The following is a 25864-nucleotide window of genomic DNA, read 5'->3' as shown; positions in this document are numbered from 1 at the left end:
TGTGGGGCGGAGAATCAGCCCGCAGCAGGGCAGACGATCCGTTCGTACGCGCGTGGGGTGAACTTGGTCTTTACGTGTAGAGAGCGCGGGTTGCAGTGAGAGGAGGAGCGAGCGAGCGACGGCGAAGCGTTGTTGCGGGTTCAGTCGAGTTGAGTTGGCGTTGTAGACCTCGTAGTGGTAGTGAAGTGGTCCCCTAAATCGATCCAGTCGTACCCAAACCCATTGCGCTCGAGCTACCTCTGTCTTGCCTCGCCTTGCGCTGTCTACATGCGCAGCGCGCAGTCCCGCGAACCGCTCGCGTCGCTCGCGTCGCTGTTCCAGTTTGTTTTTCGTTCGTACGTGGCATCTGGGGCATCGTTGACCCTGCTCCAAGCCTAGACAGCAGTTGTCTTGCCTTCTCCTCCTCGACGCCTCCCCCGTCCACTCGCGGCCTTACGTTGTGTTGCATTGCACCTTCCGATCATACGCCGAGCATGCTACTCCTCCTCCTCCCTGTGCTTTCCCTCTCCCTGGCTTTGCTGCCTCTGTGCTCTGCCTACGCGATGAGCGCGTTGTGAGTCGAGTTGCAACCAGCGCGAGTCGTCGAGTCGAGTCATCATCTCCGTTACGAACTTCATGGTCGGCTCGCTTCAGCCGTATCTGCAGCCGTGTCCGTACGGCATCTGCGCTACTCTGCTTTGCCTCACCGCAGTACCGCGTTGTCCTCCGCGTGTCCAGCCTATTCGGGATGGTGTCGCCCGTCTCTGCCTCCTGCTCTTGTTGCTGTTGCTATTGCTGTTGCTATGCTGTGCGCGGGCTGGTACGTGGCACCTACGTATCCTCGTGCGCTCCCTTGCTTGCCCTGGCCCAGCGATTGCCTCTCCTTTCCTCCTCCCCCTCCTCGTCACATCGCATCTCCCCTCCCCCCCTTCTCCACCACACGAACGCCAACCTCACCATGCTCGCCCTCCCCACGCCTTCCCTCGCCTCTCTCCTCGCCCTCCTCGCCTTCGTCGTCACGATGCTCGACGCCTTTATGACGACAGACATCCAAGCCCTCTGCGCTCGAGAGACGGTTCATTGTGAGTGTGTGTGTGTGCGCGCTCGTGTGCCCATAAGGGCAAAATCACGTCGAGCTGACCTCAAGCCCCTCGCACACCTCACCATCAGGCGTACAGTGCGCCCCCCTTCGCCAGCGCCTCGCTACATTACGCTACTCAGCCTCACTCCTCACGCCGCGCGCGCCCAGCATGCCTCCAAAGGAAAAGCTCACCCCACCTACGGCGACGGTGGAGATCAATATGCCGGACGAGTTTCTTGGATCGTGCGTTGCGTCGTGCGCGTGGTGGTTTGTCGCCGGAATGAGGGCCTGACCTGTTCTCGCCTCATTCTCTATCGCTCCCTCGAAGGGACATCACCCCAGGACATGGTAAGTCGTCGACGTAGCGTAGCGCAGCGCCTCTCCTCTCGACGGTGTGCAGCTCAGCTTTGCTCCTCCTCGCCGGACTCTGCCGCCCTGCTTCCGGGCACGGCAGTAATCGCAGCCTTTCCCGACAACTCGGCGGGAACGGTTCGTTTCCTCTGTGCGGGGGATCAGGTGAGTCCTTGCCCGTTGCCCGTGTCCCGGCCGGCACGCTGTCGTAGTGCTCTCCGCTCATCCATCCCCTTGATTCTGACGATCGGCCCACCCTACGCTGAACGCTTCGCGCCTCACCCCGCTCGTTGCTCGCCCCTCACCTCTCCCCTTGCCCACCCCAGCAACTGGAAGAATGGCGCCTCACCTTCTCCAACGCCCCCTGGCGAGGCTCGAGCATAACAGCCGGGTGGTCGAACAGGGGCAGCGGCGGCGTGAGCTTCGATGATGGGCGAAAGAGTAGTGCGAGCAACGTGAGTCGCAAGTCGCGAGTGGCGAGGGCGAGGCAGGGGGAGACGCTAATCAAGCTGACACGTTGTCCTGGTGCGCAACAGCCTAGCGCGGGGGAGACGGTTTATTCGCAGACGCGTGGGGTGAATGTGGTGTTTGGGTGCAGGGAGTGGTAGGCGGGCGAAAAAGGAGCGCGCAGTGAGTGGGTGGGGATGCGATGCGATGCGACGCTGCGATGTTCATGTGATTTCGATTTAGATTAGCGGGTAGTGATGATGATGATGATGGTGATGGAGTGGAGTAAAAGAGCGCCTCGCCTCGCCTCGCCTGGACTGGTCGCTCGCTACTTCCGTGCCCTGCTTTGGCCCGTCCAGCCTCCCTCGCTCGCCAGCCAGGCTGCCCTCGCAGCCGCCGCCCCGCCTTGCCGCGCTCCCTCTCCGTCCCTGAGAACTCGCTCGCCTTTGCATTTTCTCTTTGCTCAACTCCTTCTCCTCCTCCAATCACCAACGAAACGTGAGTAACGACCAGAAGACTCGACACGGGCAATGGCACGGATGACCACACATCCCAATATCTGCTCAGCGACCCATCATGGGTCGCGATGGTTACGAGCACAAAACCTTAATGTCATAGTTACTCTGAGCCGTCGAGAGATGCGCGCGCGAGAGGCGCGAGGAGGAGGATCGAGATCCCCATCATCCCATGCTCACCAAGGCTGACACCCTCCGCCTCCTCTTACTCTTCTCGCCGCTCCTCAGCATGTCAGACAGTGCTGAGCTGAAATACACCTCCAACCAGCAACTCGAACACCTCCACGCTCGATACGTCGGTACCATCCACCCGGATATCACCAAGCACGAGTGGCTCGTCCACCAGCATCGGGATACTGCTGCTTCCATTGTCGGGCATCCGATGCTGCACTCCTTTATCGCGCTGGCCGAGGGGGAGAGCAAGGCGAGAGTGGCTGCTGGGTTGAAGGAGAAGATGATGATGCCGTGTGGGCCGAGGCCGGAGATGGGGGAGTAGGCGCGGCGTTGGGGGGAGGAACATAATGCGATTCTTGGAGGCGAATGCGGGGGCGAAGACGGAACCTCTGCTCTGTATTACTAGCTATCAATCATACCCACATCTGCGAGTCTATCTGCTACGGCGGAGTGCGAGAAGTCGGCGCATATATGCATCACCATCATGTCGCCCTAGCACCTCCCATCCCCTCCCCAGCTCCCCGCGATCATCTACGCAGCAACGTCGCACCGCCAGACTGCAAACGTACGCGGGCATCGAGTCGAGTCGAGACAGATCAGGTCAGCTATCCATGCCTGCCCGCCTACCTGCCTGTATGCGCGCGTACCACGCAAAACTCACCATGATCCCCTCCATCTCCTCCTCCTCCATAACAAGGGTAGCCGTGCGCCAGAACCTAGGTGGGAGTTGGCGAATATCATCGACCATCCCTGACCCTGTAGCGCCCGCGCTCGCGCCTGCGCCCGCACTCGATCCTGCGGACGACGACGACGATGAGGAGGGCGACGAGTTGATCTTCTCCGGATGGAAATGAGGTCCGGTATTCAGTACTTCTTGGAAATGGGAGAAATCATCGGCTACCGCTTTTGGTGCTGCTGGGTGGGGATGGGGGGTGTGCGAGTCTGTTCGAGTGCGAGGGGTGAATGCGAGGGCGAGGCGAGGCGAGAGGGGGTCGTAGGATGTGAGTAGGGTGGAGAGGGGAGACCAAGGCGAGGCGGGGAGAGCGTCTCACCTTGTGACTTCTTTGATCGATCAGGAAATCGAATGGCGGGGCGACGCACGTGTTGAGCGGCTCGCACTAGAGTTTGGCGGAGCATGACGATGATGGCGTGTCGTGGCGCGGCGTGATGGTAGTGTTGAGGATCGAGGATCCAGAGTCCAAGTCGCAACTCTGTGGCCCGGAGCTGAGCGGAGCGAGCGAGCGAGCGGGCGGCTCCACTCCTCTCTGGCCTCGACGTCGGGCAGGGCGGAAGGGACCACGCGAGCGACGAGAAGACGTGACGACGGTCGATAATCGAGAGTCGAGGTGACTCGCCTTTCTTGCCTCCCTTCCGCACCCCACCACCGTCACGCAAGCATGTCCTTTCCACCACCCACCACCCTGGACACCTCTAACCGGTCGCGCATCCTCAACCTAGGTGCTGGCCCCTCCTCCCTCCCCACGTCCGTACTCCTCCAATCGGCGCAGGACCTCCTCGACTACAAAGGCACAGGCATCGGTCTATGCGAGCTCTCCCATCGCAGCGGGACATTCAAACAGATCCTCGATTCCGCAGAAAGCGATCTGCGCTCACTCCTCTCCATTCCAGAGGATTACGCAGTCCTCTTCACCCAGGGTGGCGGGACCGAACAGTTCTCTGCGACTGCCCTGAACCTCCTCGCGTACGATGCGGCGAGACATGGGCGAGCACCGGGTACGCTGGATTACGCGGTTACGGGGAGCTGGTCGAGTAAGGCGATCAAGGAGGGGGAGCGCATGGGGGGACGCGTCAAGGCTGTGACTGATTCCAAGAAGAGGGATGGCAAGTTCGGGCGAATCGCCCCGATTGAGGAGTGGGAGTTGAGCCCTGCGAGCGAGGTGAGAGCGCGCGGCGAGGCGTGAGGACGCGCGAGCACCAAGTAGCTGACAAGGACACCCCGCCACGCCACGCATCCCGCAGTGCGCCATGCTGTACTACTGCGACAACGAGACGGTGGACGGGGTCGAGTTCCCCTCTCCTGGCCTGCCCATCCATCAACTCCCAGACGACTACCGCAAAAACGTACCCATCGTAGCGGACTGTTCGTCCAACATCCTCTCGAGGCCCATCGATGTAGGTGAGTCGCCAACCTGCCCTGCAACTTCCGCTACTCTCCCCGCATACACAAGCTGATCGACTCGCCCCGCCCCGCGCCACCCCGCCAGCCGCCCACTCGCTCATCTTCTTCGGCGCACAAAAGAATGTCGGTCCCCCCGGCGTAACGATCCTGATTGCACGCAAGTCCCTCCTCGCTCGCCATCCAGACGAGTCCATCCCCTTTGGCGGGCCGCGCATCCCTACGACGCTGGTGTACAAGAATCTGGCGGATAATTCGAGCCTGTACAATACGCCGCCCATGTTCTCTATCCACGTCTCTGGGCTAGTGTTCCGCCACCTCATCGAGCAAGGCGGGGTAAAGGGGGCAGAGCAAAGATCGAGCGAAAAGGCTCAACTGGTCTACTCGACCATCGATGAGTCCAAGGGGTTCTACGAGGGGACGACGAGCGCAACGTCTCGCTCGCGGATGAACGTCACGTTCAGGATCAAGGGAGGGGATGACGGGCTGGAGGGGAAGTTCGTCGAGTTCTGCAAGGAGAGGGGGATAGAGCAGGTCAAGGGACATCGTAGCGTAGGTGGGATTAGGGCGAGTCTGTATAACGCCATTAGCGTCGATGACGCGAAGAGATTGGTGGAGGCGATGCGGGAGTTTTGCGGGCAGCACTCCGGTTAGGTGTGCGCGACGGCGTGTCCGCGAGTGTATGTCAGCTGGTGCGATGCAATAGATGTGAGCTGTTACTGGAAAGCCGCCTGAGCGTTACGAGGAAGGGCGAACGTAGCCGCGTCGCCTTGCTTCACCTCGCCACGTGGCAGCCGCTCTATCCGTGATGCGCCTCTCTCCGCCCTATGCCTTCACGTTTCTTGTCCTCCTCTCCGCGCCACCCATCCCCTCACTCCTCCCTTCCCCCCTCTCCTCCCCCCGCCACACGCCATGCAATCCTCCTTCTCCTCTACGAAACTCTCTCGCGAAGAATTTCGTCGTCAGAAAGACCTCGATGCAGCTCGCAAAGCGGGGACGGCCCCCGCCGAAGTCGGGGAGGATGGTGTAGTGATCAATCCACATGTGCCCGACTACATGAGTAAGGCTCCCTGGTACCTCGATACGGGGAAGCGTAGTTTGAAGCATCAGGCCAAACCTGACAAGGGGGAGAGACGGATCGGCATCGACGAATGGTACGAACGTGGTCGCCGCACCAGTGGGGGGGAGGGGAGCAAAGCCACAAAGTACCGTAAAGGGGCGTGTGAGAATTGTGGAGCTATCACGCATCCTACGCGGGAATGTTTGGAGCGACCGAGGAAGAAGGGGGCCAAATATACGGGAAAAGACATAGCGCCCGACGAGGTCGTCACGGACTTCGCTGGCAAGACGATGGATTTCGCTGCGAAGCGCGATAGGTGGAATGGGTACGATCCTGCAGAGCATGGCAGGGTGATGGAGGAGTGGGAGGCGGTTGAGGAGGAGAGGCGTAGGAGGAGGGAGGAGATGGTTGATGCGCAAGGGCAGGGGGTGGAGCGTGATGGGGCCGCGCTGGCCAAGAAGAAGAAGAAGGGCAAGAACAAGAAGGACTCCGCCGCCGCCGCGCACGATTCCGACTTCTCATCCTCGGACAGCGACGAGGCAGAGCAAGACGACTCGCAGTACGCCGAGAGTGCCAACATGGCTGGTCAAAAGGTGGATACGGACAATCGCATGTCCATTCGCAACCTGCGCATCCGCGAAGACCGAGCCAAGTACCTCTACAACCTCGACCCCAATTCCGCCTACTACGATCCCAAGACGCGATCGATGCGCGAGGCGGCCAGCGCGGCGGGCAGTGGCAGCGGTAGCGGCTTTGCAGGGGATAACGCCACGCGCAACAAGGGCGACAGCGTAGCGATGCAGCGTCTCCAACTATTCGCCTGGCAGGCCGAAGCTCGTGGGAATGACTTGCACCTCCAGGCCAACCCTACGGTTAACGAACGGCAATTTCGCGAGTTTCAGGAGAAGAAGGACAAGCTGCGCGAGTCTACGCGGGGGTCCATCCTGGACCGATACGGCGGGGCGGAGCATTTTGACTCCGTACCACGCGAGGTGCGCGAGGGGCAGAGTGAGCGATACGTCGAGTATTCGCGCAGTGGGCGCGTCATCAAGGGGCAGGAGCGCGCCAAGGTCAAGAGTCGCTTCGAGGAGGATGTGTGGGATAACAATCATACGAGCGTGTGGGGCAGTTGGTACGATTTGGGCCAGGGGAAGTGGGGATACAAATGCTGTTGTTCGACTGTGGCGAATAGCTACTGTACGGGCGAGGCGGGGAGGGAGGCAGCCAAGGCTGCGCAGGCGTTGCAGTTGAAGCCGGCTGGTGGGGCGGAGAAGGAGAAGGGCAAGATCGAGGCAGCATCCACGGCTACGGGGTCGAAGCGACGTCGTCGCAGCCGCTCCGCTTCTTCCTCATCACGAGGAAGCTTCACCACCTCCGGCTCATCGTCCGAGAGCGACGACGACGACAAGCACCACCGACGCTCACGCTCATCTCGCCATCGCCATCGCCACTCGCGCTCACGCTCACGCTCTCGCTCCCCTCGCGGCTATAAATCACGCAAACACCTTGGCGAAGGGGACGTCTCTTCCCGTCTGGACCGTAAGAAGCTGGCACGCGCCCTCGAAGACGAAGAGCGTCGTCTGCGACGCGAGAAGGAGACGGGCGAGGAGCGTGCGAAGCGCGATGAGGCCAAGCCCGATTGGCTCAAGGAGGCCGAGGCGATCAATCGTGGTGGCGCTGGCAAGGGGAGAGGAGGGGGCGAGGCGGAGACGGAGGTGAGCGAGGAACAGATGGAGGCTTACCGCCTCAAGCGCACTAATGCGTACGAGGACCCCATGGCGAACTATCGCGACGACGAGGCGGTGTAGCTGCGACGCCTTCTTGCATCCAAATTCTATTCCATCCTCATGCTCCGCACTTCTCCATTGCGCGCGCGCCCTTTAGAATTTTCCCTTCACCAAATTCTTGACCATCTCCCTTCCCGTAATCCACACCGTGCGCGCAAAAGTCCCAAAGTCGAGCGTAGAGCTGACGGTATCCGCGAACCCAAAGGGCAACATGGGTGGGATCCACCCTTGAGCAAGCTCGAGTGCCCAACACCCACTCTCGGGCATCATGTACTGTTTGACATGGCCGCGTTTGAGATGGTGAACGTCCCCCGCGCGATACACTTCTGGGGTCAATGAGTGAGGATAGGCAGCATACTGCGTTCCTGTGAGGATGTGGAAATAGTCGTCCGCCGTATGACGTCCCGTGTGACCCTCGGTGCCCAATGGGGTGCCGAAGAAGATGAGGTATTCGGTGATCGAGGCGTGCAGGAGGTACATGCTACCCATTGCTCCACCTGCGTTGTTGAACATCCATTCCTTCTCGTCTGTGAGTGGGTGCGAGTTGAGGTGGGCAGCGATTCGTGGCGAGGAGGCGGCTAGATCGCGTTGGATGGCCTCGAAGAGGGGGAGTGGGGAGCTGTGGTTGAGGGATTGGTGGAGGAGGACGTTCCGACGCGCTATGGATGCTACTGAGGTGGGGTCGAAGATGTAGAAGCGATGCTGCGCGGGGCGTGCGAGGCGTGCGAGACGTGGAGAACAAGGGACAGGTCAGCGTGACGCTACGCTGGATCAAAGCGGGTTTATCGAGGGCACACGCGCCCGCACCTTGATGCTATCCAACGCCGAGTAGGCCAACGTCAAGGCAATGAGCATGCTGCTCAGCAGAAGCAAGGTCCTCGACATCCCCCCTCCCTTCTTGGCCCTGGTAGCATTTACGACGGGCTGTCCCCTCGCCTTTTTGATTGGCGTACGATTCGTCGAGGGGTTGGCCATGCTGTGCTGCGATGCTTTGGTGTGGAGAGAAGAAGACAAGACGAAGAAGCGCACGGCCACTTTGCGCTTTTGCGCTCTCGACTCAGTTGGCCCCCGCCCTGAGTCGCGCCGCCTCGTTTCTGTGCCTCGCTCGTGCCTCGTGTCTGGTTCCGCGATGCGCTTTGTCCCTCAAGTCGACAATTTTGATTGAGATTCGCGCCCTCTCGGCGTTGAGCTGAGCGTTCTTGCGTCCGCTCCACTCCACTCCACGCTCACTCTCATCTCTCTCTCAGCACAATGGACGCCACGCATCAGACTCCCCACCAGCAAGGCGAAGAGCACGAGCAGGATGACCTGCCTCAACTGACAGAGGACGATGTAGAGGAGATCCACAATGATGGCGACGAAGATGGGGAAGGACAAGGGGACGAGCCCATGTCCGAGGGCGAGGATGGAGACGATGACGACAAGGTCGTGCTGCACGATTCGAGCATTTCTGCCTTCTACGGATCCAAGGTGCGCGCACGAGAGAGAGATAGATCAGGGTCGTGAGAGCCGGACAGAGGCTGACCGACCGTTCACCTTCGGGATCATGCGCATGCGCGCGCGCAGGGCGAATCAATCTTCACCATCTCGCTGCACCCAAACTACCCGTCTACTCCACTGGCCGTTTCGGGTGGATCAGACGATCGCGCTTTTGTGTGGCGTGTGGCCGAGAATGGGGAGTGTGAGGTGGTACAGCAATTGGAGCCTAGTCACAAGGTGCGTAGCGCGGCGTCGCGGCGGCGGGCAGAGGCACAGGGACGCTAACATTCTTACGCCCCCGCTGCGCCCACGCCGCGCTCCGCTCAGGACTCGGTCACCATGGTCTCGTGGAGCTCAGATGGCTCACTCCTCGCCACAGGCGGAATGGACGGTTTGATCCACGTCTTCTCCTGCTCCTCCCCTTCCACATTCGCGCACCTCACCACCCTCGAAGGCGGCGATGAGGTTCAATTCCTCCTCTTCCACCCGAAAGGCCCCGTCCTCGCTGCAGGATACGCCGACTCCACTGTATGGATGTGGTCCCTCCCCGCGGCCACGCTGATGAACGTCTTTACAGGCCACGAGGAGGGTGTTACGGCTGGTCGATTCACGCCGGACGGGAAGAGGTTGCTTACCACGAGTACGGACGGGAGTCTGCTCATCTACGATCCGAGGCAGGCAACGCCGCTTGCCAAGCTGGGCAAGGGGGACGCAAGGTTTGGCGGGATCGAGGGTGGATTCATCTCGCTGGCTTGCTCGCCGGATAATCGCCTCGCTGCCGTAGGGTCTGTCACCGGTCAGTCGCGCCTCGTGTCTCTGACTGGCGTCGAGCAAGGCAGAGGCATGGCAGTTGTTGCTGCGCTCGAGGGGTGAGTGGGCGCGGCGCCTGTGCTCACGACTACCGCGGACATGCTCATTCTTTTCGCTGACCCTGATTCGACGTCGTCTCACCTCGCGGCACGCACAGGCACACACCCGGCGAATCAATAGAAGGGCTGGCATTCGTCTCCCTCCTCGGAGACCCTTCTTCTGCCTCTCACCTCATCACAGCAGGGACAGACGGGCGCGCAATCGTATGGGACCTCCAAACCCAACGCGTTCGCCAGACTTGTCTGCACGTAGACTCTCCAGACTCGAACGAAGCGGGCGCACTTACCACGCTAGTCGTGCATGGGTCCGGCCCCCTTTTCACTACGGCTAGCTCGGGGGGTACATTACGCACTTGGGATGCGAGGAGTGGGGCGACTGTGGCGAAACATGAAGGGTTCGTGGACGGGGTGCTGGATGCGGATGTTAGGCCAAATGGGAAGGGAGGATGGACCGTCGTTGGGGCTGGGGATGAGGGGGTCGCGCTCGTCTTTTCGTGTTAGACCGGGGCGACGTCGGGCGGGGATGGACACGGGCACGGGCACGAAGAGCCGCAAGCAATGCGATTGTATCGGACCGTACAACGTCATCGTTGCCGTGACGGGACGGCCCGCCATGCGCCGTACTGCCGTGCGCCAATGTGAAGTGCAGTGTCGACACGACGACGACAGCGACGACATCGCCGCCGCCAATGAACAACCTCTCATGGCGCACCATACTGCCGCTCGATCGCCCACTTTCACGCCGCGTAAAGAGCCATTCTATCCCGCCCTCGCCCGTAACAGTCCCCCCCGCAGAGACGCGTATAAGAAGCCCGCTGCGAGAGCTCGCTCCCCTCTCACCTAAACCACGCTAGACCTCACCATGCTCGCCACCAAGTTCGCCTTCCTGACTGCCTTCTTCTTCCTCATCGTCGCCACGGTGGGCAAGGCAGAGAAGAGTGACCCTCACGGAGCCCTACTTCTCGGTCATTGTAAGTCTTTTGCCCTTTCTCCCCCCTTCTCTCTCCCATCACTCCGCCCCCTCCTTAAACCTCCTTTCCCCCCGCTCGCGCCTTCGCAGGCTACAGCGACGCCAAATGCACATCAACCTCCACGGACCTCCGTGCCACCAAAGCTTCCGAGATGCTCATTGTTCGACCCGGTGATGGGCAGAAATGCGTGGGATTCGTGGCAGCCAAAGCTGGGGGAAACATCTGTGCTAGTGAGGCTTGTTCTGATTGTACGCAGGTGGATGATGGGAAGACTTGTTATAGTGTGAGCGATACAGATGATTGGGTTGCTTTTTGTTCGTAGAAGGCGTGAAGGGGAAGGTGGGGGCGAGGAATCTTGCTGCGATTAAAGATTGTCGATCTATTCTAGCTTCGTCTATTGAATGCGACGTGCGTGAAGTACTGCGCTTGCTTGCATGCTACGATGGCCCTCCTGCCTGCCTGCCTGCCTGCCTACTCTCTCTACAGCGCTACGGCACGGCACCCCGCTAGACCAGCAAAGCCGCCGCCCCCGGTCCCAAAACGACTGCGTATCCGAGCATGCTTAACCACCCCTTTCCCCCCTCCGAACTCACGGTACCCACTCTGCCCTTCTCCACGACCATCAATAGCCCCAGCGCCAACACCGTCCCGGCATAATCGCTCCCCCAGAACCAGCGTATGGCCGCCGCCGCCTCTCCTTTGCCCCCTCCCACACTCACCGCGCGCAGCAGCGTCCCCACCCCCATGGCATGACACAGCGCCGCTACGCCCGCGATGGCATTTGCGATCCACGGCAGCCTACTCTTCAACCCAAGTGCCGAGGCTTGGGCGGGGATAGGCTGATCCTTTGTTGCTTTTCCCTCATCGTAGGCCTTGCTGACCCACGGGGTGGCTGCTGCCCTCCCTCCCAAGACGGGGAGGTATAGTAGGGGCAGATATTGGAGAAGAGTGGTAGCTCGATCCCATATTGTTGAGGTGGGTGGGGTGAGGAGGATGATAGTGCCGAGCAAGGTGAGGAGGAGATGTGTGAGGAGGAGACCGTGTGGGGTTATCATTAGTGGTTTTACGCCGCGCGGCCCGCGTGAGGCACAGGCGGGGAGTAGGGCGGTAGACGTGTAGAGGCAGGCCATCGGACCCAACCCTAGGGCTATACCGCTCGTCATGAGGGCGAGGAGAGAAAGGGCGCTCGTCCCGATGCTGTACAGGTCTGTTCCCAGGCTGAGGTAAGAGATGCGCAAAGAGTAAGGGAGGAGGACACTCAGCGTCAAGGCGTAGAGTCCCTTTGCTGTTGGGTCTTGCATGGTGCGTCTGAAGAAGGGCATGGCGATGCAGAATTGTGTATCGAGGGGGTGGAAGGTGTACCCGATTGTGCTGTTCGAGTCGGGGCGGATTAGTGAAGACAGGCACGATGAGGAGAGGGAACGTAGAGATGTGTCCGACGAGGCGAGGAGAGCTGTGTACAATGTGACGACGCCTCCTGCGAGGGCGATGCCCGATAGGAGGGCGGTTGATGGCGGACGGGACATGACGATGGTGGTGAGGAGAGAGGGAAGAAGGAGAAGAAGACGAAGTTGGCTTACGAACGCAGAGACGCAGCGCGATCCGAGGTGCCAATGAGGCGCATTTCAATGCACTCGGCGGATTGAGCGCTCAGTCCGCCGTGGAGGCCGTGGCGTGAAAGGGAGCCGCCCGGGTGAGTGTCAGCCAAGAGATGCTCCGATGGGGGCGAGAAGAGAGTCTTACTCAGCGTGCTCTCTCATCACCAGCACCGGATCAAGGGGAGGGACGTAGCAGAGCACTAGTTGCCAAGCAGGGTTGAATCCATTGATATCCGACCACCATCGCCGACTTTGGCCTGCGAGTGTATCGGCCAGGGTGAGTGTGAGTGTAAGGTTCCGATCCGACGAGCCACATTCTCTGTTTCCGTCACGCGTCGTGGGAATTGGCGCGCCTCTCTCCCCCGTCTTTCTCTCCGTCCAACAGGTGCGTCGCCCCGCCAACACTCTCTTCCTCTCTCTCCGCCCATCACAGTCATACGGGCGCAATGACGTCGTCAGACCTCGACTCATTCCTCAAGTCGTGGGTCGTACACGACAAGCGATTCATCTCATATCGTCTCTTGTCGAGGCACAAGGGAATCCATGTCAGCGAGGCGAAAAGGTGAGTGGAGTCAGGCGAGGAGGAGCGCATGGCGAGGGCGAGGGCGAGGGCGAGGGGCTCATCCAAGCTATTCCCTCCCTCCTCTCCGCGCTAGGGCTCTGGAGTCATTCGCCAAGGGCAACCAGACGAATGTCAAGGTCACCCACGTCGTGCAGGGATACGATGAGGAGGCGGGGATGGAGCAGGTGCTCATCGTGGGAGAAGACAAGTTGCAAGGTGAGCGCGCGCGCGACTCGCCCCTACTTGGGCGTCATTGCAGCGCCTCTCGGCTCACCTCAGTGTTTTCAACCCAAACCGACGCTATCAGGTCTTTTGTCTCGCCTCAGCGCCCCCTCCTCCCACATATACGCCCTTTTCCCCTCCCTCGCATCCTCCTCGTCCTCATCCAAATCCCTCACCACAACCGAAATCAGCCTCCTCTCCACCGTCCCCCTCACCCTGAACAGTGACATGGCATACCGCACAGCGTGGGAGCAGGCCGATCGAGGCAAGGACTTCGGGGTACTCTACAACCCGCGCGTGGCAGAAGGGGACCCAAGAGCCGTCAAGGCTGCCGCTCAAGCCGCGGCTGCCGCGCAGGCTCAGGCTGCGGCCGCCGAGAAGCAACAGCGCACGGCCTCGGCTCCTGCTGGCTCGGCCTCGGGCTCAGGCTCTACCTCAAAAGCTGCGGCAACGACAGCAGCACCAGCAGCGCCCAGCAAGAAGGAATCCACGAAAGCGGGTCTGGACTGGAGCAAGGCCAAGCCCCCCAAGTCAAAGGAGGTCAAAGCCAAATCGCCTACCCCTCCCTCTCCTCCTCCTGCCGAAGACTCCGACGGGGACGCGGATTCGGACGCTCCAATCGCACAAGTAGGCTACGCCGACGACGACGACGACGACGACGACGACGACGACGAAGCGGACGAAGCCCCGCGAGGAGCGAGTAGGGTCAAACGAGCGGATGCTGCCCCTTCTTCCAAGCAGGCCAAATCGAGCGCGGCGGAGCGAGAGGAGAACAAACGCAAGTTGCGCGAGATGATGGAGGTGGATAGCGATGCGGACGAGGAGCCGGGCCAGGCCGTACCGGACGTTGAGGCCAAGGAGGACGAAGAGGGGGAAGCGTCGACGTCGACGTCCACTTCGATGATGAAGGGCAACGAGAAGAAAGGGGAGCGCAGGAAAGTCCGTCGTAAGCGACGCATCGTACGCAAGGAGAGCGGCAAAGATGCCAAAGGCTATCGCTACACAAGGGAAGTATCCGACTATGAGTCCTACTCTGATTGGACCGACTCCGAGGAGGGGACGAGGCCGGCCAAGGCTGTCAAGACGACGAAGAAGAAGGAGGCGGCGGCGAGCAAGGATGCGAAGGATGCAAAGGATGAGGGTAACTCCACACCTAAGGAGGAGAAGACGAAGACGAAAGCTGTCCCCGCGCCCGCTAAGCCCAAGGGCAAAGAGCCCTCCCCTCCCAAGCAGGCTTCAGCGCCGGCCAAGAAGAGCGGTAGTGGTAGCGGTACCGGCGGTGGTGGTGGGGCGGGACAGAGCAAGTTGAGTAGCTTTTTCAAAAAGGGGTGATGAGAGTGAGCATGAGCGGGAAAATGTGATCACTACCATCTCAGCGTATCTCGTTCTCGTAATGACTCGCCACACTGTCGCCTCCTTGTGACTCTGAGAGCGAGGCAAACGCGTGACGCGCCCCTTTTGGTTGCCTTGAGCTCAGCGAGAGATCGTCTCCTCTCCGCCGGCTGAACGGAAGCGCGGGCGGGCGGAGTGACTTGAAACCGTGTTGCTTGTTGCTCTTTCTCTCGTTCTCTCTTCTCTCATTGCCTCGACCCATCCAACATACAGCCGCACACGCACACGCACCCGCACCCGCATTCGCATCTACAACACTCCGCAGACCCACCGGCGCAGCTTCCAGTCGAGCAAAGATGGACCATCATGCCGGTCCCTCTTCCTCCTCGTCCTCCGCCTTCATCCGACGTCGTCCCGGAGCAGGCGCAGCAGGGGGAGGGAGATTACACGGCGCACCCCTTCACCCTCCTTATCGTGCACCTCCCTCATCATCCTACCCGTACACATACCAGCAGCCTCTCCTCTCTGCATCCATCTCACCACCAGGGGGTGGAGGAGATCTAATGGACGATGGATATGCGAGAATTGCAGCTGGGACAAGTCGTAAGCGCACACAACGCGGTGATAGCTTTACGAGTTTGGAGACGATGCGTCCATCCCACGGCGCAGGAGAGGAAGAAGAAGGTGTTGGTGCGGGCTTAACGTCCTTTACCTCTTCAACGGGGGACATTTCTCACCTCTCGCAAGCGTCGTTTCATACGGCGACCTCCAGCTCCTCGCCCTCCTTGGCTCAAGGACAGTTCGGCGTAGCAAGGGATCGTCCATCCGCCCGTTCGTCCCTCAATCAACACCTCGTCTCTAGCCATGCGCATGCACATGCACAGCCTTCAGAGGAAGCCACAGCCCCACCCGCCCGAAAAAGACGACGCGGTCTAGCGGGGACTATTGTGGATGGCGCCCTCAATGGTCTTATGCTGGGCGCCGCTGCGGGGATGACTGCTTATTCACTCTGGTCGAGCTGGAAGAGCGATAACAGCGGGAGCGCCAACGCGGGAGCGGGTGCGGGGAAGCAGCAGGAGGAGGATGAGGAGGAAGAACGCGCATTGGAGAGGGAGTGGGGACCCGTACGTTCTGCGCGTGGGCAAGCCCCGCCTCCAGCATACGACGACGTCATCGTCCTGCCAGGTGGCTTTGCCTCTTCGAGCAAGCCGGCACAGCCTCCGTCGAGCGCGACATGCTCTTCACCGATCAAGAGCTCGCGACGACAGGAGGGCGCGACGACATCGCCCTTCGTGTCTAAGCCGCGCTCGAGAAACGTGTACGTCTCCTCGTCGAGACATAGGCGTCGCCCTGCTTTTGAGAGCGCTACGGCCCGATCTGGGTCGTTGCGAAGTATTCACGACGCACAGGCAGAGGCGGAAACGGAGGCAGAGGCGGTGAGCAAGCAGCAGCAGCGCGAGGGGCAGGAGGAGCAGGAGGAGGAAGACGAAGACGAAGACGAGCAATATTCGCGCTTCTCGCGCCAAATGGCAGACCTAATAGCTCAAGGGCAGGCAGCACTGAGTAGCCAGGCACAGCTACGCGATGAGGATATGAGGGAGGACGCAGCACCAGCACTGCCCATCGGTACGGGTGCGGGTACGGGAAATGCTTCTCCACTTCCCTCGTCGCGCTCCCATGCCCTACCTCTTACCCCTTCCCGTATCCCTACGTACGTGGGAGCGCAAAGGGCTGCGGGCACGGGCGCGGGGCCGGGATCAACTAGCACCTCACCTGCGGCGTGGCGCGGTGTAGGCGAGACGAACTTGCGCTTCGGCGGCAGCGGTAGTGGCGCGAGCACCCCACCTCGCCCCTCGACGCCCAGCTCACCGGCGGCTAGGCGTCGCCCACCGAGCACGAGCAGTGCAGCGCCGTACGCATTTGTGCAGGGGAGGAATAGGACCTCCTCCCCCGCTCGGGGTCCTTTTGCCGATACGCCTTCTTCTACGTCCACTCCAGCGGGGGGTGCTTCGCCTTTCGTCTTTGGCAGCGGGGCTTTGGGGACGGGCATGGGTAGTCCTCGATCCAAGGCGGGTGCACGGATGCGGAATGAGGGGAGGGAGAGGCCTGTTAGGCGGGCGTGGTAGGCTGGGAGGGCGTGGGATGAGAATGATACCCTGCAGAACGGTCGAGGAGAGATTGAAGGATTGTGCGACAAGGAGGGAGGAGAGGAGAGAGGCTCGAGTGACTCTGCTCGCCATCGTCTTTGCGTCTTCTCGTGCAAATGGACACAGATTGGACGTCTTCTGAACGCAGCAACGAATTAGCGTCGAGGGGCTGCCGCGTCATCTTGCCTGAAGGGCGACGCTGAGTCGAGCACGCATAGCAGCAAGGAAGATGATGATGAGGACGATTCATGGTGATGATGATTCATGGTGATCATGCTAGTCGTGTCGTGATACTGATGCTGAGAATGTCGAATGTCGAATCTCGTAATGTCAATGCTAATGCTTCTCCCCTCGCTCCTCCCCTTCCACTCCTCATCATCCCCCCTCCACCTTGTTCCTCCTCCCTCTCGCTCTGCCCCCCTTTCTCCCTCTTCCCGCGAACCCTTCAACCCCGCACAAATGCCTACAAACCCCTCCAGGCCAAAATCGCGGTCTCTCTCCATAGAGCGCTACATAGTCACAATAGACGCAAAATCCTTCCTCCAGCTCCTCGAGCGGTGAAATGAAGCCTCCTCGGCTCGCCTTTGCCCCCTGCAAGTTGCCCGGCAAAGAGGATGAGGAGGAGGAGGAGGATGTTGTGTTGAGGGTATCTTGATGCGAATGCGAGAGGGCGGGGGCCGCAGAGGGGAGCCATCGATGAGCATTAAAAGGGTGATGGACATTGTTCATACGCGCTTTTTGCTTGCGGGTGAGCTTGGGACTCTTCGGCTGCGACACGGCTGGCAGAGCGGGCGTGGGCGACGAGTTGGGGGAGATAGAGTTGGTCGTCCCTGGAGCTGCTGAGGAGGAGGAGGAGTGGGAACCGGAGCTGTGACCTGGTCCGGGAAGGGGGGACGAATTTGGTAGTGGCGCTCTAGTCGATGCTGTCGGGAGGGCTGAGCCGTCTCTCCACGGTAGCGCCCAACCCTGTGCAAATTCGGGCCAAGACTCCTCCACCGTCCCCGCCCCTCGCGTCGTGCGTGTCGTCATCGCTGTCCTCGCAGTACCAATTGAGCTGGGCCGCTTAGCCGGGCTCCATTTTGCCCTTCTCTCACTATCCGCCCAAGGATAAAGCATGGGCGCCTTTGCCTCCGGAATGGAGAAGTACGCCTCACGTAGCGCCGTTGCTGCTGCCGTGGTCTTTGCCTGTCCCTCTGCCTGCCCCTGCCCCTGAGCTTTGCGGCCCTGCTCATCCTCGAGGTCGCGACGATGGAGGTCGTGATCGCTCTCCCCCTCCCCGTCTCCCTCCCCTTCCTCGTCAAACAAAGGCCGCGGGAGGTCCAACGCTCTGACCACATCAGCGACAGGCCTGGTGAGTAGGGCGGCTAGTCGCTCCCTCGCCTCAGCGAGGAGTCCGCTGAGGGGCGTGGGGAAGGTGAAAGTGAAGGGGGAGGTGGGTGGGGTGGCTTTGCGACGAACAGAAGCAGGAGAAGGAGAAGCTGTAGAGGGTGGTTTACCTGTAGTAGTCGTGGCTACGGTATTGGAGGAGGAGGAGGAAGTGATCCCACTTCGTTGGGCTTTAAGCTGTGCGAGTGTCATGCGCGTGCTATTCGTCCCCCCCTTTCCCTTCAGAGCTAAAGCGCGCTTCTCTGCTTTGCTCACTTTGGGTTTCGAATTCGTCGTCGTCGTCGTCGTTCCGGGCGTCGCAGCAGGCGTGCTAGCCCCATTGGCTGCTTTAGTAGAGGTAGAGGTTGAGGCGGGCAACGGCGGAGGTGGACTTGGGGGTCCAGCTGCCCGCTGGTAAGCTATCCTACTCCTCACCCGCTGAGATAGGCTGGAGCGCCAGCGTGTTGACCAGGGTTCTTCTAGTAGTGATATCGAGGAGGAGCGCGGTGCGGAGGAGGGCCAGAGGACGTCGGCAGAGGAGGAGGAGGAGCAGCCGCATCCCCCGTGTCGGTGCGCATGGTGAGGGGAATGACCGCTAGCTATCTCATCTACTATCCTTGAAGCTCGAAATGAGCGGGAGCTTACGTCGGGTCGTTCCACCTGCTCGTCATCACCCGCCTCTTCGTCTTCGTCGCCGTCGAGTACACTGCCCGACATTCCTGCCTCTGATTCACCGCACCCGCTCGCCGCATCGCTGTAGGCCTCAAAGTCTCTGGCGCGATTCATCTCTCCATCTATGGAGTTCTTTCGCTTCTTGCTCGTCGAGGCCGTAGGCCAATCGTCATCTCCTGCCCCATCCGCGCCTCCGCCTCCATTGTCCACGCTATCTCGCATGGCATACATGTTCGTGGCACGTGGACTGGTAGCACGTCGCGTCCCCTTTGCGCCTCTGGAGTAGGTGGTGGTGGTCCTCCTCGCTGCTGCTGTTGTTGCTGCATTACGCGAGCAGGTTTGACCTTGCCGTTCCAGGTGATCGAGGATGGCTTGCGGTCCTACACCGCTTAGACGGAAGAGGGCGAGCTCTTGGCTTGAAGGGGTGCGAGGCCAGTAGGGGAGGACGAGGGCTGCTGCTGCTGCTACGAGGTTTGTGTGCGAGTGAGGGTGCGAGTACTCTTTTGTCGACGCTTTGACTGATGCTGGTCTAGACGTCGCCGTCTCGCCAGCGTGCGCCTGTGCTTGTGATGCATCGGGGCTGGTAGACCACGAAGAGGAGGAAGTAGAAGCAGAGGGGACGAAGCGCGGTGATTGCGAGGGAGAGGGTGAAGAGGGGGCTACGCTGCTGGTGTCGCTGCCTGTTCGCAGAGGAAGGGAAGCGATGAGGCGATGGTTTGACATCTTTGTGACGAGGTCATCCATCTCAACGCCGCAGCCCTCGACGACGTCTGCGCTGCTGTCGATCATGGCCGTCGATGTAGTGGGGGGCTGCTCACTGCTGGTCGAGTGTGTGTGCGGCCATTATGCTGCGACGAGGCGTGGCTATGCTGCCATTCTTCAGGTGGTGTGGTGTTGCAGAGTCAAAGAAAGGCCAGAAATACTGTTGCGTGGACCCCAAGTCAAGCCAACCAAGCCGTCCCTCCGCCTCCTGGCCTCCTCCTCTCCGGTCCTCATCGAGCCACGCAACCCGTTCCGCCTCGTCTCGCGAGCTCAAATTTCAGCCAGTCGGAGCAGGAGAGAGAGAGAGAGAGCAACACGACGATCCACCCGACAACGACGACGAATTGCAATTCCAAACGAGGTGCGAGTGCGCGAATAAGATGAATGCAACGCAACGCTACGCTACGCTACGCCCCTGTCGCCCTTTTCTCCACCTCGATCACCCAATTCACAACCTCCTCCCTCGTATCCCACATAAGATGATGACCCGCCCCTTGAAGCCTCACAGCCTGAAAAGCAGCCGCATCCCCAAACGCTGCGCCAGTCACCTCGATGGTCTTGTCGCAGTCCAAGAGTAGATCCGCCGTACCATGCAACAAGACCAGGGGCGTACCCTTCTCCACCACAGCAGCCACGATCGCCTGTCCCGCATCATCCTCCTGTCTCCCACCGTATTGTCTTGCCACCTCTGGCCTCAAAAGCCTGGCAGCTTTGAGCCATCTCTCCACCACCTCCCGCGGTACCCCACCCTCTGCCTGGGAGGAGAAATTGCTCACCCACTTCCTTCGAGCATTCTCCAGCTCCTGCTCGCTAGCAGGTAGTAGGCCACGCAGTACGGGTATGCATTCTATCGCGATAGGCCCTGCAATATGCGCTCCGAGGGCGGGCCAGGCGTACGGGGCTAGGTAGAGGTACCCGTCCACCAAGTCGCGTGATACGCCATGACGAGGAAGCTCAGAGAGGGTTGCACAGCCTATTGACCAGGCTACACCGATGACTCTGCGACCCGCGCGCGACGGGGTGAAGCCCCACGCCGAAGCTACTGCTGCGAAATCGGAGGCAAAGGCTTCGCCCGAGTAGGCGGGTGGGAAATCACCCGATGCATCGGGCTTGTCTGATCGACCATGACCGCGGCAGTCGTAGCGGATTAGCAGGCGACCAGGGGTAAGGAGGCGAGGGGAGGTGAAGATGGGGTCCCATATGTACGTCGTGGCTGTTAGGCCGTGCACAAAGATGATGGCTGGGCGTGCGGGCGATCGGGCGTTAGCGTGTCGCGTTGTCGAGGCATGCTTTGCGGCTCACCTTGGTTCACCTCGCTCAACGAACCTACCCAGCTTGCATCGCTGTATATCCCCGTGCCGTCGAAGGAGGTAACAAAGCGCTCCTCGTGCGCGCTCGTCGAGGCCATTGCTCGATTCACGATAAAGCAAGGTAGGGTAGGAAAAGCGAGGACAGGAGGAGGCGTGAAAGCTGAGAATGAACGTGTACAGAGGGCAACGTCGGAAAAAGGACGCCAAGGTGTGGCTTGGCATGGTGCAGCAACGGCAGCTATCTAATCTCCGTACGTGAGAGAATGAATAGGGTGGTCGGATCTCGATCTGTATTAGAAAATTAGCAAAAGCTCTCAAAGCCCACCGAAAGACGGCTCGAATCTACCATTTCACTCGCGGCGCATCAGGGTATCCCATCCCCCTCGGTCCCAACCCCAGCGCCCTCACGCATAGCTGTACTTGCCACCCTTCTCCAACGCCCTCTGATACGCAGGCCTCTTATGCGCCTCCTCGACGTAACGCTTGATCCCCTCGTCGATCTGCATACCCTTGGGCGCTCTCCCACCGGCAACGAGGGCTTCGAGGGGGAACAACATCATAAAGTCCGCTGCAGTTGGGTTGCCTTGCGCATCTCCGCCTGCGAACCAGGGCGAACCACCCGCCGAGGTAGAAGACGTCGACGTCGTCGTCTTCTTCTTGGCCAGCTCGCCGCTGATGAATTTGAGCAACTTGCCCACCTCCGGGTCGACGAAGGATGATACGACGCCAGAGCAGATGGCGGAGGCGAGGGGGCGAACGAGGAAGGGGGCTTGTCTGTGCGAGAGCGAGTGCGAGACGGGTGTGAGGTCAGATGGGTTACCCAGCATCGTTGGAGGGTGGTCCCGCGCACGCGCACGCGCACTCACTGCGGGATAATGGAGAAGATCAACTTCATAACCAGCGCAGGCATCAGACTTCCCTCGGCAAAGTGACTCCAGAACGTATCGTCCAGCTTGGCCTCCCCATTCGTCGGACGAAAGGACCCATCTTTCGCGTACTCGTTGATCAGATAGTCGACAATCGCCCCACTCTCTGCAATGACTCTCCCGGACTCGGTGGTGATCACGGGGGACTTGCCTAGGGGATGCACGTCGTAGAGAGCTTTGGGTGCTCGTCGATCTGATCCGCGTTGGTAGTGCTTAATCTCGTAGGGAATGGAGAGCTCTTCGAGGAGGAAGAGGATGCGTTGTGAGCGCGAGTCGTTGAGGTGGTGCTGTGCGCGTGGGGGGTTAAGGGCGAATTAACATCTTGGCAGTGACTCTGCACTGCGACGCTCGTGGGGACTCACGACAATGACGGGCATCTTGGTGGTTGGTATCGTGTCTAGCAGCGGATATCGTGTTTCGATGGTTGGAATGGAAACGTGTGTTTCACCCCTCGCCGTCGCCCGCCCTCCCGCCCACTCCAGATAACTTTGTCCTTTTCCGGCGGCATGGCAGCTCCGTCCGGCCCAAGATTGGCTCGACCGGTTGAAGGGTGGGAGGGGCAGTAGCCGTGTGACACGTGGTTTTCCCACGCCCGCGCCCACGCCCAGGCCTACTTCCGGTCCATCGATGCAACGCCCGGGACGACATCCGCGCTCGTCACTTCTCCCCTTCTCACCACTGCACCCCACGCCCTCTCGCCCACCATGAACGACGCCCTCGATGCGGCCACGGGTTCCACCTCCGCCCTCTCCTCGGACCCAGCTCGCCCCTCATTCTTCGAGCTCATCGCTCAAGACCAACTGCGCTCCCTCCTCTCCCCCGCCGTCCGCTACACCCTCTCCGTCCTCGCGCAGCGTTACCCGCGCTACCTCTTGCGTGTATTCAATCGATTCGACGAGGTGTGGGCCCTCCTCATGTTCGGGGTGGAGAGACACTACCTCAGAACGTGGGGGGCTAGCTTTGCTGAGAACTTCTACATGCTGAGGCGGAGAGCAAGACCTGGGTTGACGGGGGCACGATTGCCTCCGCGCAGACACAAGGAGCGATTGAGCGAGTGGCAGATCTATGCTAGCTTGTTCTTCCTTGTGGGACTACCCTACATCCAAGCAAAGGCGCACGACTGGTGGGAACGCAACGGCGGAGGGGTGGACGAAGACCTCTTTGACGACGATGGCGCACAAGCAGAGCATGACGACGGCAGCAGCACGGGGCCACGCTTTACGGGCTCCTTCGACTCCACCTCATCCCATGCAACGCTGCGCAGCCGCATCTCTTCCCTCCTCTCCTCCCTCAAACCACGCGCAGTCCGCGCCTACCCCTATGCCAGCTCGTGGTGGCACCTCTTCCTCCTAACCTACAACGTCCGCTACCTCTTCGCGCGCACCCCCTTCTGGCGTCCATGGCTCTCCCTCCTCAACCTAGAGATACGCCGTGTAGCCCCAGGAGACTATCCCGCCTCCATCCCCCTACTACCCCCCGACCTGCCCAATCCGTTGAGGAGCCCGCGCGATTTTACCTTCAGGATGATAAGGGCGGGTCCTTACATGGCTGCGGAGAGTTTGAAGTACCTTCTCCCGGCGAGCATCTTTGCGTTCAAGTTCTTGGAATGGTGGTACTCGAGCGAGAATACGCAGAGACGCGGTGGTGGTGGTGGTGGATCGGGGCAAAGCAGTGGAGGAGAGGGTGGGATAACCCCGCGCTTCGGTGCTCCAGCCGTGCTGATGCCTAGCCTCAAGGGGGTCCTCTATCGTCGTGAGGAGGGGTACAAGGCGCCCGAAGTCACTGTGGAGATGTCCGACGATAACGACGGCGCGGCAGCGCTCCTGCACAACAGCTGCCCACTCTGCGGCACCACTCCGATGAACAACCCGGCCCTCCTCCCCACAGGCTACGCCTTCTGCTACACGTGCGCGAATCGATACGTTGAGGAACACGGCCGATGCCCCGTCACGAGGATGGTATTGAGGGATGGGACGGATGGGATTCGTAGGGTGCTCGGGTGAGAGCACAGCAGAGCGCATAGAGCAAAGAAACTACAGAGTTGAGTGCTCGTTTCAGGTGGGCAGGAAATGCTGCGAAGGCGTATGGATGTCTGGGCCGCGAAAGAAGTGCAGACCAGCCAGGATTGAGCAGCCTAGGGTTATGCTGGCTGTGAGGAGGAAGATGAGCGCCCAGACTGCCGCGCGTGCGTAGAGGGGCGAAGCTAGTCAGCATCGTTCCCCCCAGCGAGTCATGCGAAGCCCAACCCTTCCTTGGCCTCGCACTCACCTCCTGGCTTAACGCCCGGCACCAAGCGATGCAGCAGGCTGGCGTCTGATTCGTTCTCCTTGTGGAAGAAGAAGCTGCGGCGAAAGAATGGCGGCGGTCAATCACTCGGGCTGGACATCTCTCGCCCGCGCGCGCACCCACTCGTCGACGACGTCCCACAGCACGTAAAAGAGGGAGAGTAGCCCGATGTACAGGATAAAGAAGCGGAGAAACCTTCCGTGCCAGACTGTGCGGAGGTTGCAAGGACGATCAGCTCTTCCCCTTCCTTTTCGTCTCCTCCTCGCCTCTCGCCTCTCGCCTCTCGCCCACTCACTAAACCATAAGCCCACGCTCCACCCAACGGTAATCGCCACCTGCACCTTTGGCCAGAATCCTACCGTGAACCAAAAGACGGCAGGCCAGAGGGGCGCGTGGATTAAATACGCTATCTTGGCGCAGCGCTCGTCGAAGGCTAGGGTGGTGTAGAGACCGCCGATTAGCTGGGAGCCGATGTACCCCATTAGGAGGCTGGGTGCGCGATGCGGGGGAGGCTGGAATTAGTGATGAGATGGAGATGGAGATGCAGATGGAATGGCAGCGACTACGCACGTGAATGTCGGATTGCCATTCCGCATCGTACTCAAGGGTCCACATCCCCTGCGAATGAGCCGAGAGGAGAGGGATTTCGACAGTTAGCCAGCTCCGGGGGCCCGCTCCTCCCACTCGCATCTCGTGCACTCACGGATCAATCGTAACACTACAAACCGTAGCTCCACCAAGCACCCCTGCTGCCAAGTGGAAGATCTCGTGCACCAAATTCGTATAGAGCTGAAAGGGCAGTAAGAGGAAGAGGGCGAGGCGATGTACTGGCCAGACGAAGAGGGTAAAGAGGAGCATGAGTGGGATGACTATCAAGGTGGCTATCTGCGGGCCGTGTAAGGGTGGGACGACGGAGAGGTGCGGATGTGGTGGGAGGTGCCAGTCCCACCATCCACCGTCGTGATGCTCGCCGTCGTTGCCGCTCCAACCAGGGGAGAAAGGAGAGGCCTGACACCCATCGCAGGGTGATGGAGCAGGTGTGGGAGTCGGAGCTAGGACCGTCGAGTAGTAGCTGGTCACGCTGCTGGTCATCACTACGGGCGTGGGCTTCTGGATCCATTTGGTCGAAGTGACGGGGTAGACTGTTGTGAGCCATTGGTGGAGCTCGCTGCGCGCGTGCCGACGTAGCGTGCGTGCGCAAGGCGGGGGGAATTCGTGTCCATGTCAGGAGGGCACGGCTGCTTCTCCCTGCGGTAGTCTCGCCACTCACGTCTGGTAGTACGTCGACGTCTTCGTCGTCGTGTAGCAGCTTGTGCTCGTAGGCTTGGGCTCGCTCACCGTCTTCGTCGAGGCAACCCAGACTACGTCGGTGTGCGGTGGGCATGGAGGGGCGTGGCAGGAGTCCCATCTTGGCTCGAGGTGAGGCGGCGGTGCGCTGCGTCGCTTTAGATCCATGTAGTACTCTGGAGCGGGGGTCGCGGAGGGCGGCGAGGCTGCGCTCGTGGTGCTTGGGAAAGAGTGGGAGGGATGACGAGGAGGCGGGGAGGGAGGGGTGGTTGGTGTTGGACGAGGTTGGCCTAGCACGAGCTGGTCATGGCCATTGGCCCAAGGTAGCGGCATCGCCATCGTCGTCGTAGGCGTAGGCTCGATGCACGCTACAGAGGCGTTCGCTAAGCCATCACTGCCTGAGGCAATGGCCGCAGTTGCATTCGCGCTCCAGCATAGAGCTGGCGCCATCGTCAAGGAGCGAGAGGAGATAACGTCAAGAACTGCAAGATTCGCCGCCATCATCCCATCTGGCTCGCCCTGTCACACGCTGTTGATTGAGCTTC

At 60.5% G+C, this 25864-nt stretch overlaps 17 protein-coding genes across 17 annotated transcripts; 9 read left to right on the top strand and 8 right to left on the bottom strand.

The window, feature by feature from the left end:
• Positions 1-413: 413 nt before the first annotated feature.
• BDZ90DRAFT_189350 (hypothetical protein) lies at positions 414-1871 on the top strand. The gene has a single exon (XM_025503860.1). The coding sequence runs from the start codon at positions 728-730 to the stop codon at positions 1793-1795; it is 1068 nt and encodes a 355-aa protein (XP_025361872.1). The 5' UTR covers positions 414-727; the 3' UTR covers positions 1796-1871.
• A 453-nt stretch (positions 1872-2324) lies between these two features.
• Positions 2325-2985, top strand: BDZ90DRAFT_232791 (SF3b10-domain-containing protein). The gene has a single exon (XM_025506386.1). The coding sequence runs from the start codon at positions 2546-2548 to the stop codon at positions 2867-2869; it is 324 nt and encodes a 107-aa protein (XP_025361871.1). The 5' UTR covers positions 2325-2545; the 3' UTR covers positions 2870-2985.
• A 382-nt stretch (positions 2986-3367) lies between these two features.
• Positions 3368-3691, bottom strand: BDZ90DRAFT_232789 (hypothetical protein). The gene has a single exon (XM_025506385.1). The coding sequence runs from the start codon at positions 3682-3684 to the stop codon at positions 3445-3447; it is 240 nt and encodes a 79-aa protein (XP_025361870.1). The 5' UTR covers positions 3685-3691; the 3' UTR covers positions 3368-3444.
• A 253-nt stretch (positions 3692-3944) lies between these two features.
• BDZ90DRAFT_253289 (phosphoserine aminotransferase) lies at positions 3945-5338 on the top strand (the record flags this gene model as incomplete). The annotated part of the gene is made up of 3 exons (XM_025507789.1): positions 3945-4445; positions 4528-4684; positions 4773-5338. 3 exons carry the CDS (start codon positions 3945-3947, stop codon positions 5336-5338), a joined length of 1224 nt encoding a protein of 407 aa, XP_025361869.1.
• A 258-nt stretch (positions 5339-5596) lies between these two features.
• On the top strand, positions 5597-7791 carry BDZ90DRAFT_241034 (hypothetical protein; the record flags this gene model as incomplete). Its single annotated transcript, XM_025507385.1, has 2 exons — positions 5597-6990; positions 7138-7791. The coding sequence occupies 2 exons, from the start codon at positions 5597-5599 to the stop codon at positions 7550-7552; spliced, it is 1809 nt and encodes a 602-aa protein (XP_025361868.1). The 3' UTR covers positions 7553-7791.
• On the bottom strand, positions 7625-8416 carry BDZ90DRAFT_221004 (putative C-8 sterol isomerase; the record flags this gene model as incomplete). The annotated part of the gene is made up of 2 exons (XM_025504456.1): positions 7625-8233; positions 8339-8416. The coding sequence occupies 2 exons, from the start codon at positions 8414-8416 to the stop codon at positions 7625-7627; spliced, it is 687 nt and encodes a 228-aa protein (XP_025361867.1).
• Positions 8417-8756: 340 nt separating this feature from the next.
• On the top strand, positions 8757-10588 carry BDZ90DRAFT_232785 (WD40 repeat-like protein). The gene is made up of 4 exons (XM_025506384.1): positions 8757-9001; positions 9098-9247; positions 9338-9879; positions 9978-10588. Exons 1-4 carry the CDS (start codon positions 8783-8785, stop codon positions 10378-10380), a joined length of 1314 nt encoding a protein of 437 aa, XP_025361866.1. The 5' UTR covers positions 8757-8782; the 3' UTR covers positions 10381-10588.
• Positions 10562-11264, top strand: BDZ90DRAFT_189110 (hypothetical protein). Its single transcript, XM_025503858.1, has 2 exons — positions 10562-10850; positions 10940-11264. Exons 1-2 carry the CDS (start codon positions 10742-10744, stop codon positions 11170-11172), a joined length of 342 nt encoding a protein of 113 aa, XP_025361865.1. The 5' UTR covers positions 10562-10741; the 3' UTR covers positions 11173-11264.
• BDZ90DRAFT_232783 (hypothetical protein) lies at positions 10948-12657 on the bottom strand. Its single transcript, XM_025506383.1, has one exon. It carries the CDS (start codon positions 12374-12376, stop codon positions 11357-11359), a length of 1020 nt encoding a protein of 339 aa, XP_025361864.1. The 5' UTR covers positions 12377-12657; the 3' UTR covers positions 10948-11356.
• A 171-nt stretch (positions 12658-12828) lies between these two features.
• On the top strand, positions 12829-14637 carry BDZ90DRAFT_232782 (hypothetical protein). Its single transcript, XM_025506382.1, has 3 exons — positions 12829-13010; positions 13105-13226; positions 13318-14637. The coding sequence occupies exons 1-3, from the start codon at positions 12895-12897 to the stop codon at positions 14562-14564; spliced, it is 1485 nt and encodes a 494-aa protein (XP_025361863.1). The 5' UTR covers positions 12829-12894; the 3' UTR covers positions 14565-14637.
• Positions 14638-14815: 178 nt separating this feature from the next.
• Positions 14816-16855, top strand: BDZ90DRAFT_232781 (hypothetical protein). The gene has a single exon (XM_025506381.1). The coding sequence runs from the start codon at positions 14921-14923 to the stop codon at positions 16688-16690; it is 1770 nt and encodes a 589-aa protein (XP_025361862.1). The 5' UTR covers positions 14816-14920; the 3' UTR covers positions 16691-16855.
• A 231-nt stretch (positions 16856-17086) lies between these two features.
• Positions 17087-19537, bottom strand: BDZ90DRAFT_260905 (hypothetical protein; the record flags this gene model as incomplete). The annotated part of the gene is made up of 1 exon (XM_025508312.1): positions 17087-19537. One exon carries the CDS (start codon positions 19535-19537, stop codon positions 17087-17089), a length of 2451 nt encoding a protein of 816 aa, XP_025361861.1.
• A 380-nt stretch (positions 19538-19917) lies between these two features.
• BDZ90DRAFT_260904 (alpha/beta-hydrolase) lies at positions 19918-20918 on the bottom strand (the record flags this gene model as incomplete). Its single annotated transcript, XM_025508311.1, has 2 exons — positions 19918-20750; positions 20813-20918. The coding sequence occupies 2 exons, from the start codon at positions 20916-20918 to the stop codon at positions 19918-19920; spliced, it is 939 nt and encodes a 312-aa protein (XP_025361860.1).
• Positions 20919-21224: 306 nt separating this feature from the next.
• BDZ90DRAFT_246465 (thioredoxin-like protein) lies at positions 21225-22123 on the bottom strand (the record flags this gene model as incomplete). Its single annotated transcript, XM_025507562.1, has 3 exons — positions 21225-21594; positions 21687-22033; positions 22109-22123. 3 exons carry the CDS (start codon positions 22121-22123, stop codon positions 21225-21227), a joined length of 732 nt encoding a protein of 243 aa, XP_025361859.1.
• Positions 22124-22239: 116 nt separating this feature from the next.
• Positions 22240-23932, top strand: BDZ90DRAFT_188854 (hypothetical protein). The gene has a single exon (XM_025503855.1). It carries the CDS (start codon positions 22451-22453, stop codon positions 23747-23749), a length of 1299 nt encoding a protein of 432 aa, XP_025361858.1. The 5' UTR covers positions 22240-22450; the 3' UTR covers positions 23750-23932.
• BDZ90DRAFT_220735 (hypothetical protein) lies at positions 23801-24532 on the bottom strand (the record flags this gene model as incomplete). Its single annotated transcript, XM_025504446.1, has 4 exons — positions 23801-23922; positions 24015-24088; positions 24156-24240; positions 24328-24532. Coding segments are annotated over 4 exons (486 nt in total), but the record flags the coding sequence as incomplete, so codon positions are not given.
• A 100-nt stretch (positions 24533-24632) lies between these two features.
• BDZ90DRAFT_188952 (hypothetical protein) lies at positions 24633-25704 on the bottom strand. Its single transcript, XM_025503857.1, has one exon. The coding sequence runs from the start codon at positions 25438-25440 to the stop codon at positions 24751-24753; it is 690 nt and encodes a 229-aa protein (XP_025361856.1). The 5' UTR covers positions 25441-25704; the 3' UTR covers positions 24633-24750.
• Between the last annotated feature and the right edge of the window lie 160 nt (positions 25705-25864).

This window comes from Jaminaea rosea (genome assembly GCF_003144245.1).
Source record: "Jaminaea rosea strain MCA 5214 unplaced genomic scaffold BDZ90scaffold_8, whole genome shotgun sequence".
NCBI lineage: Eukaryota > Fungi > Basidiomycota > Exobasidiomycetes > Microstromatales > Jaminaea > Jaminaea rosea.
This window is presented reverse-complemented; position numbering and strand designations above follow the sequence as displayed.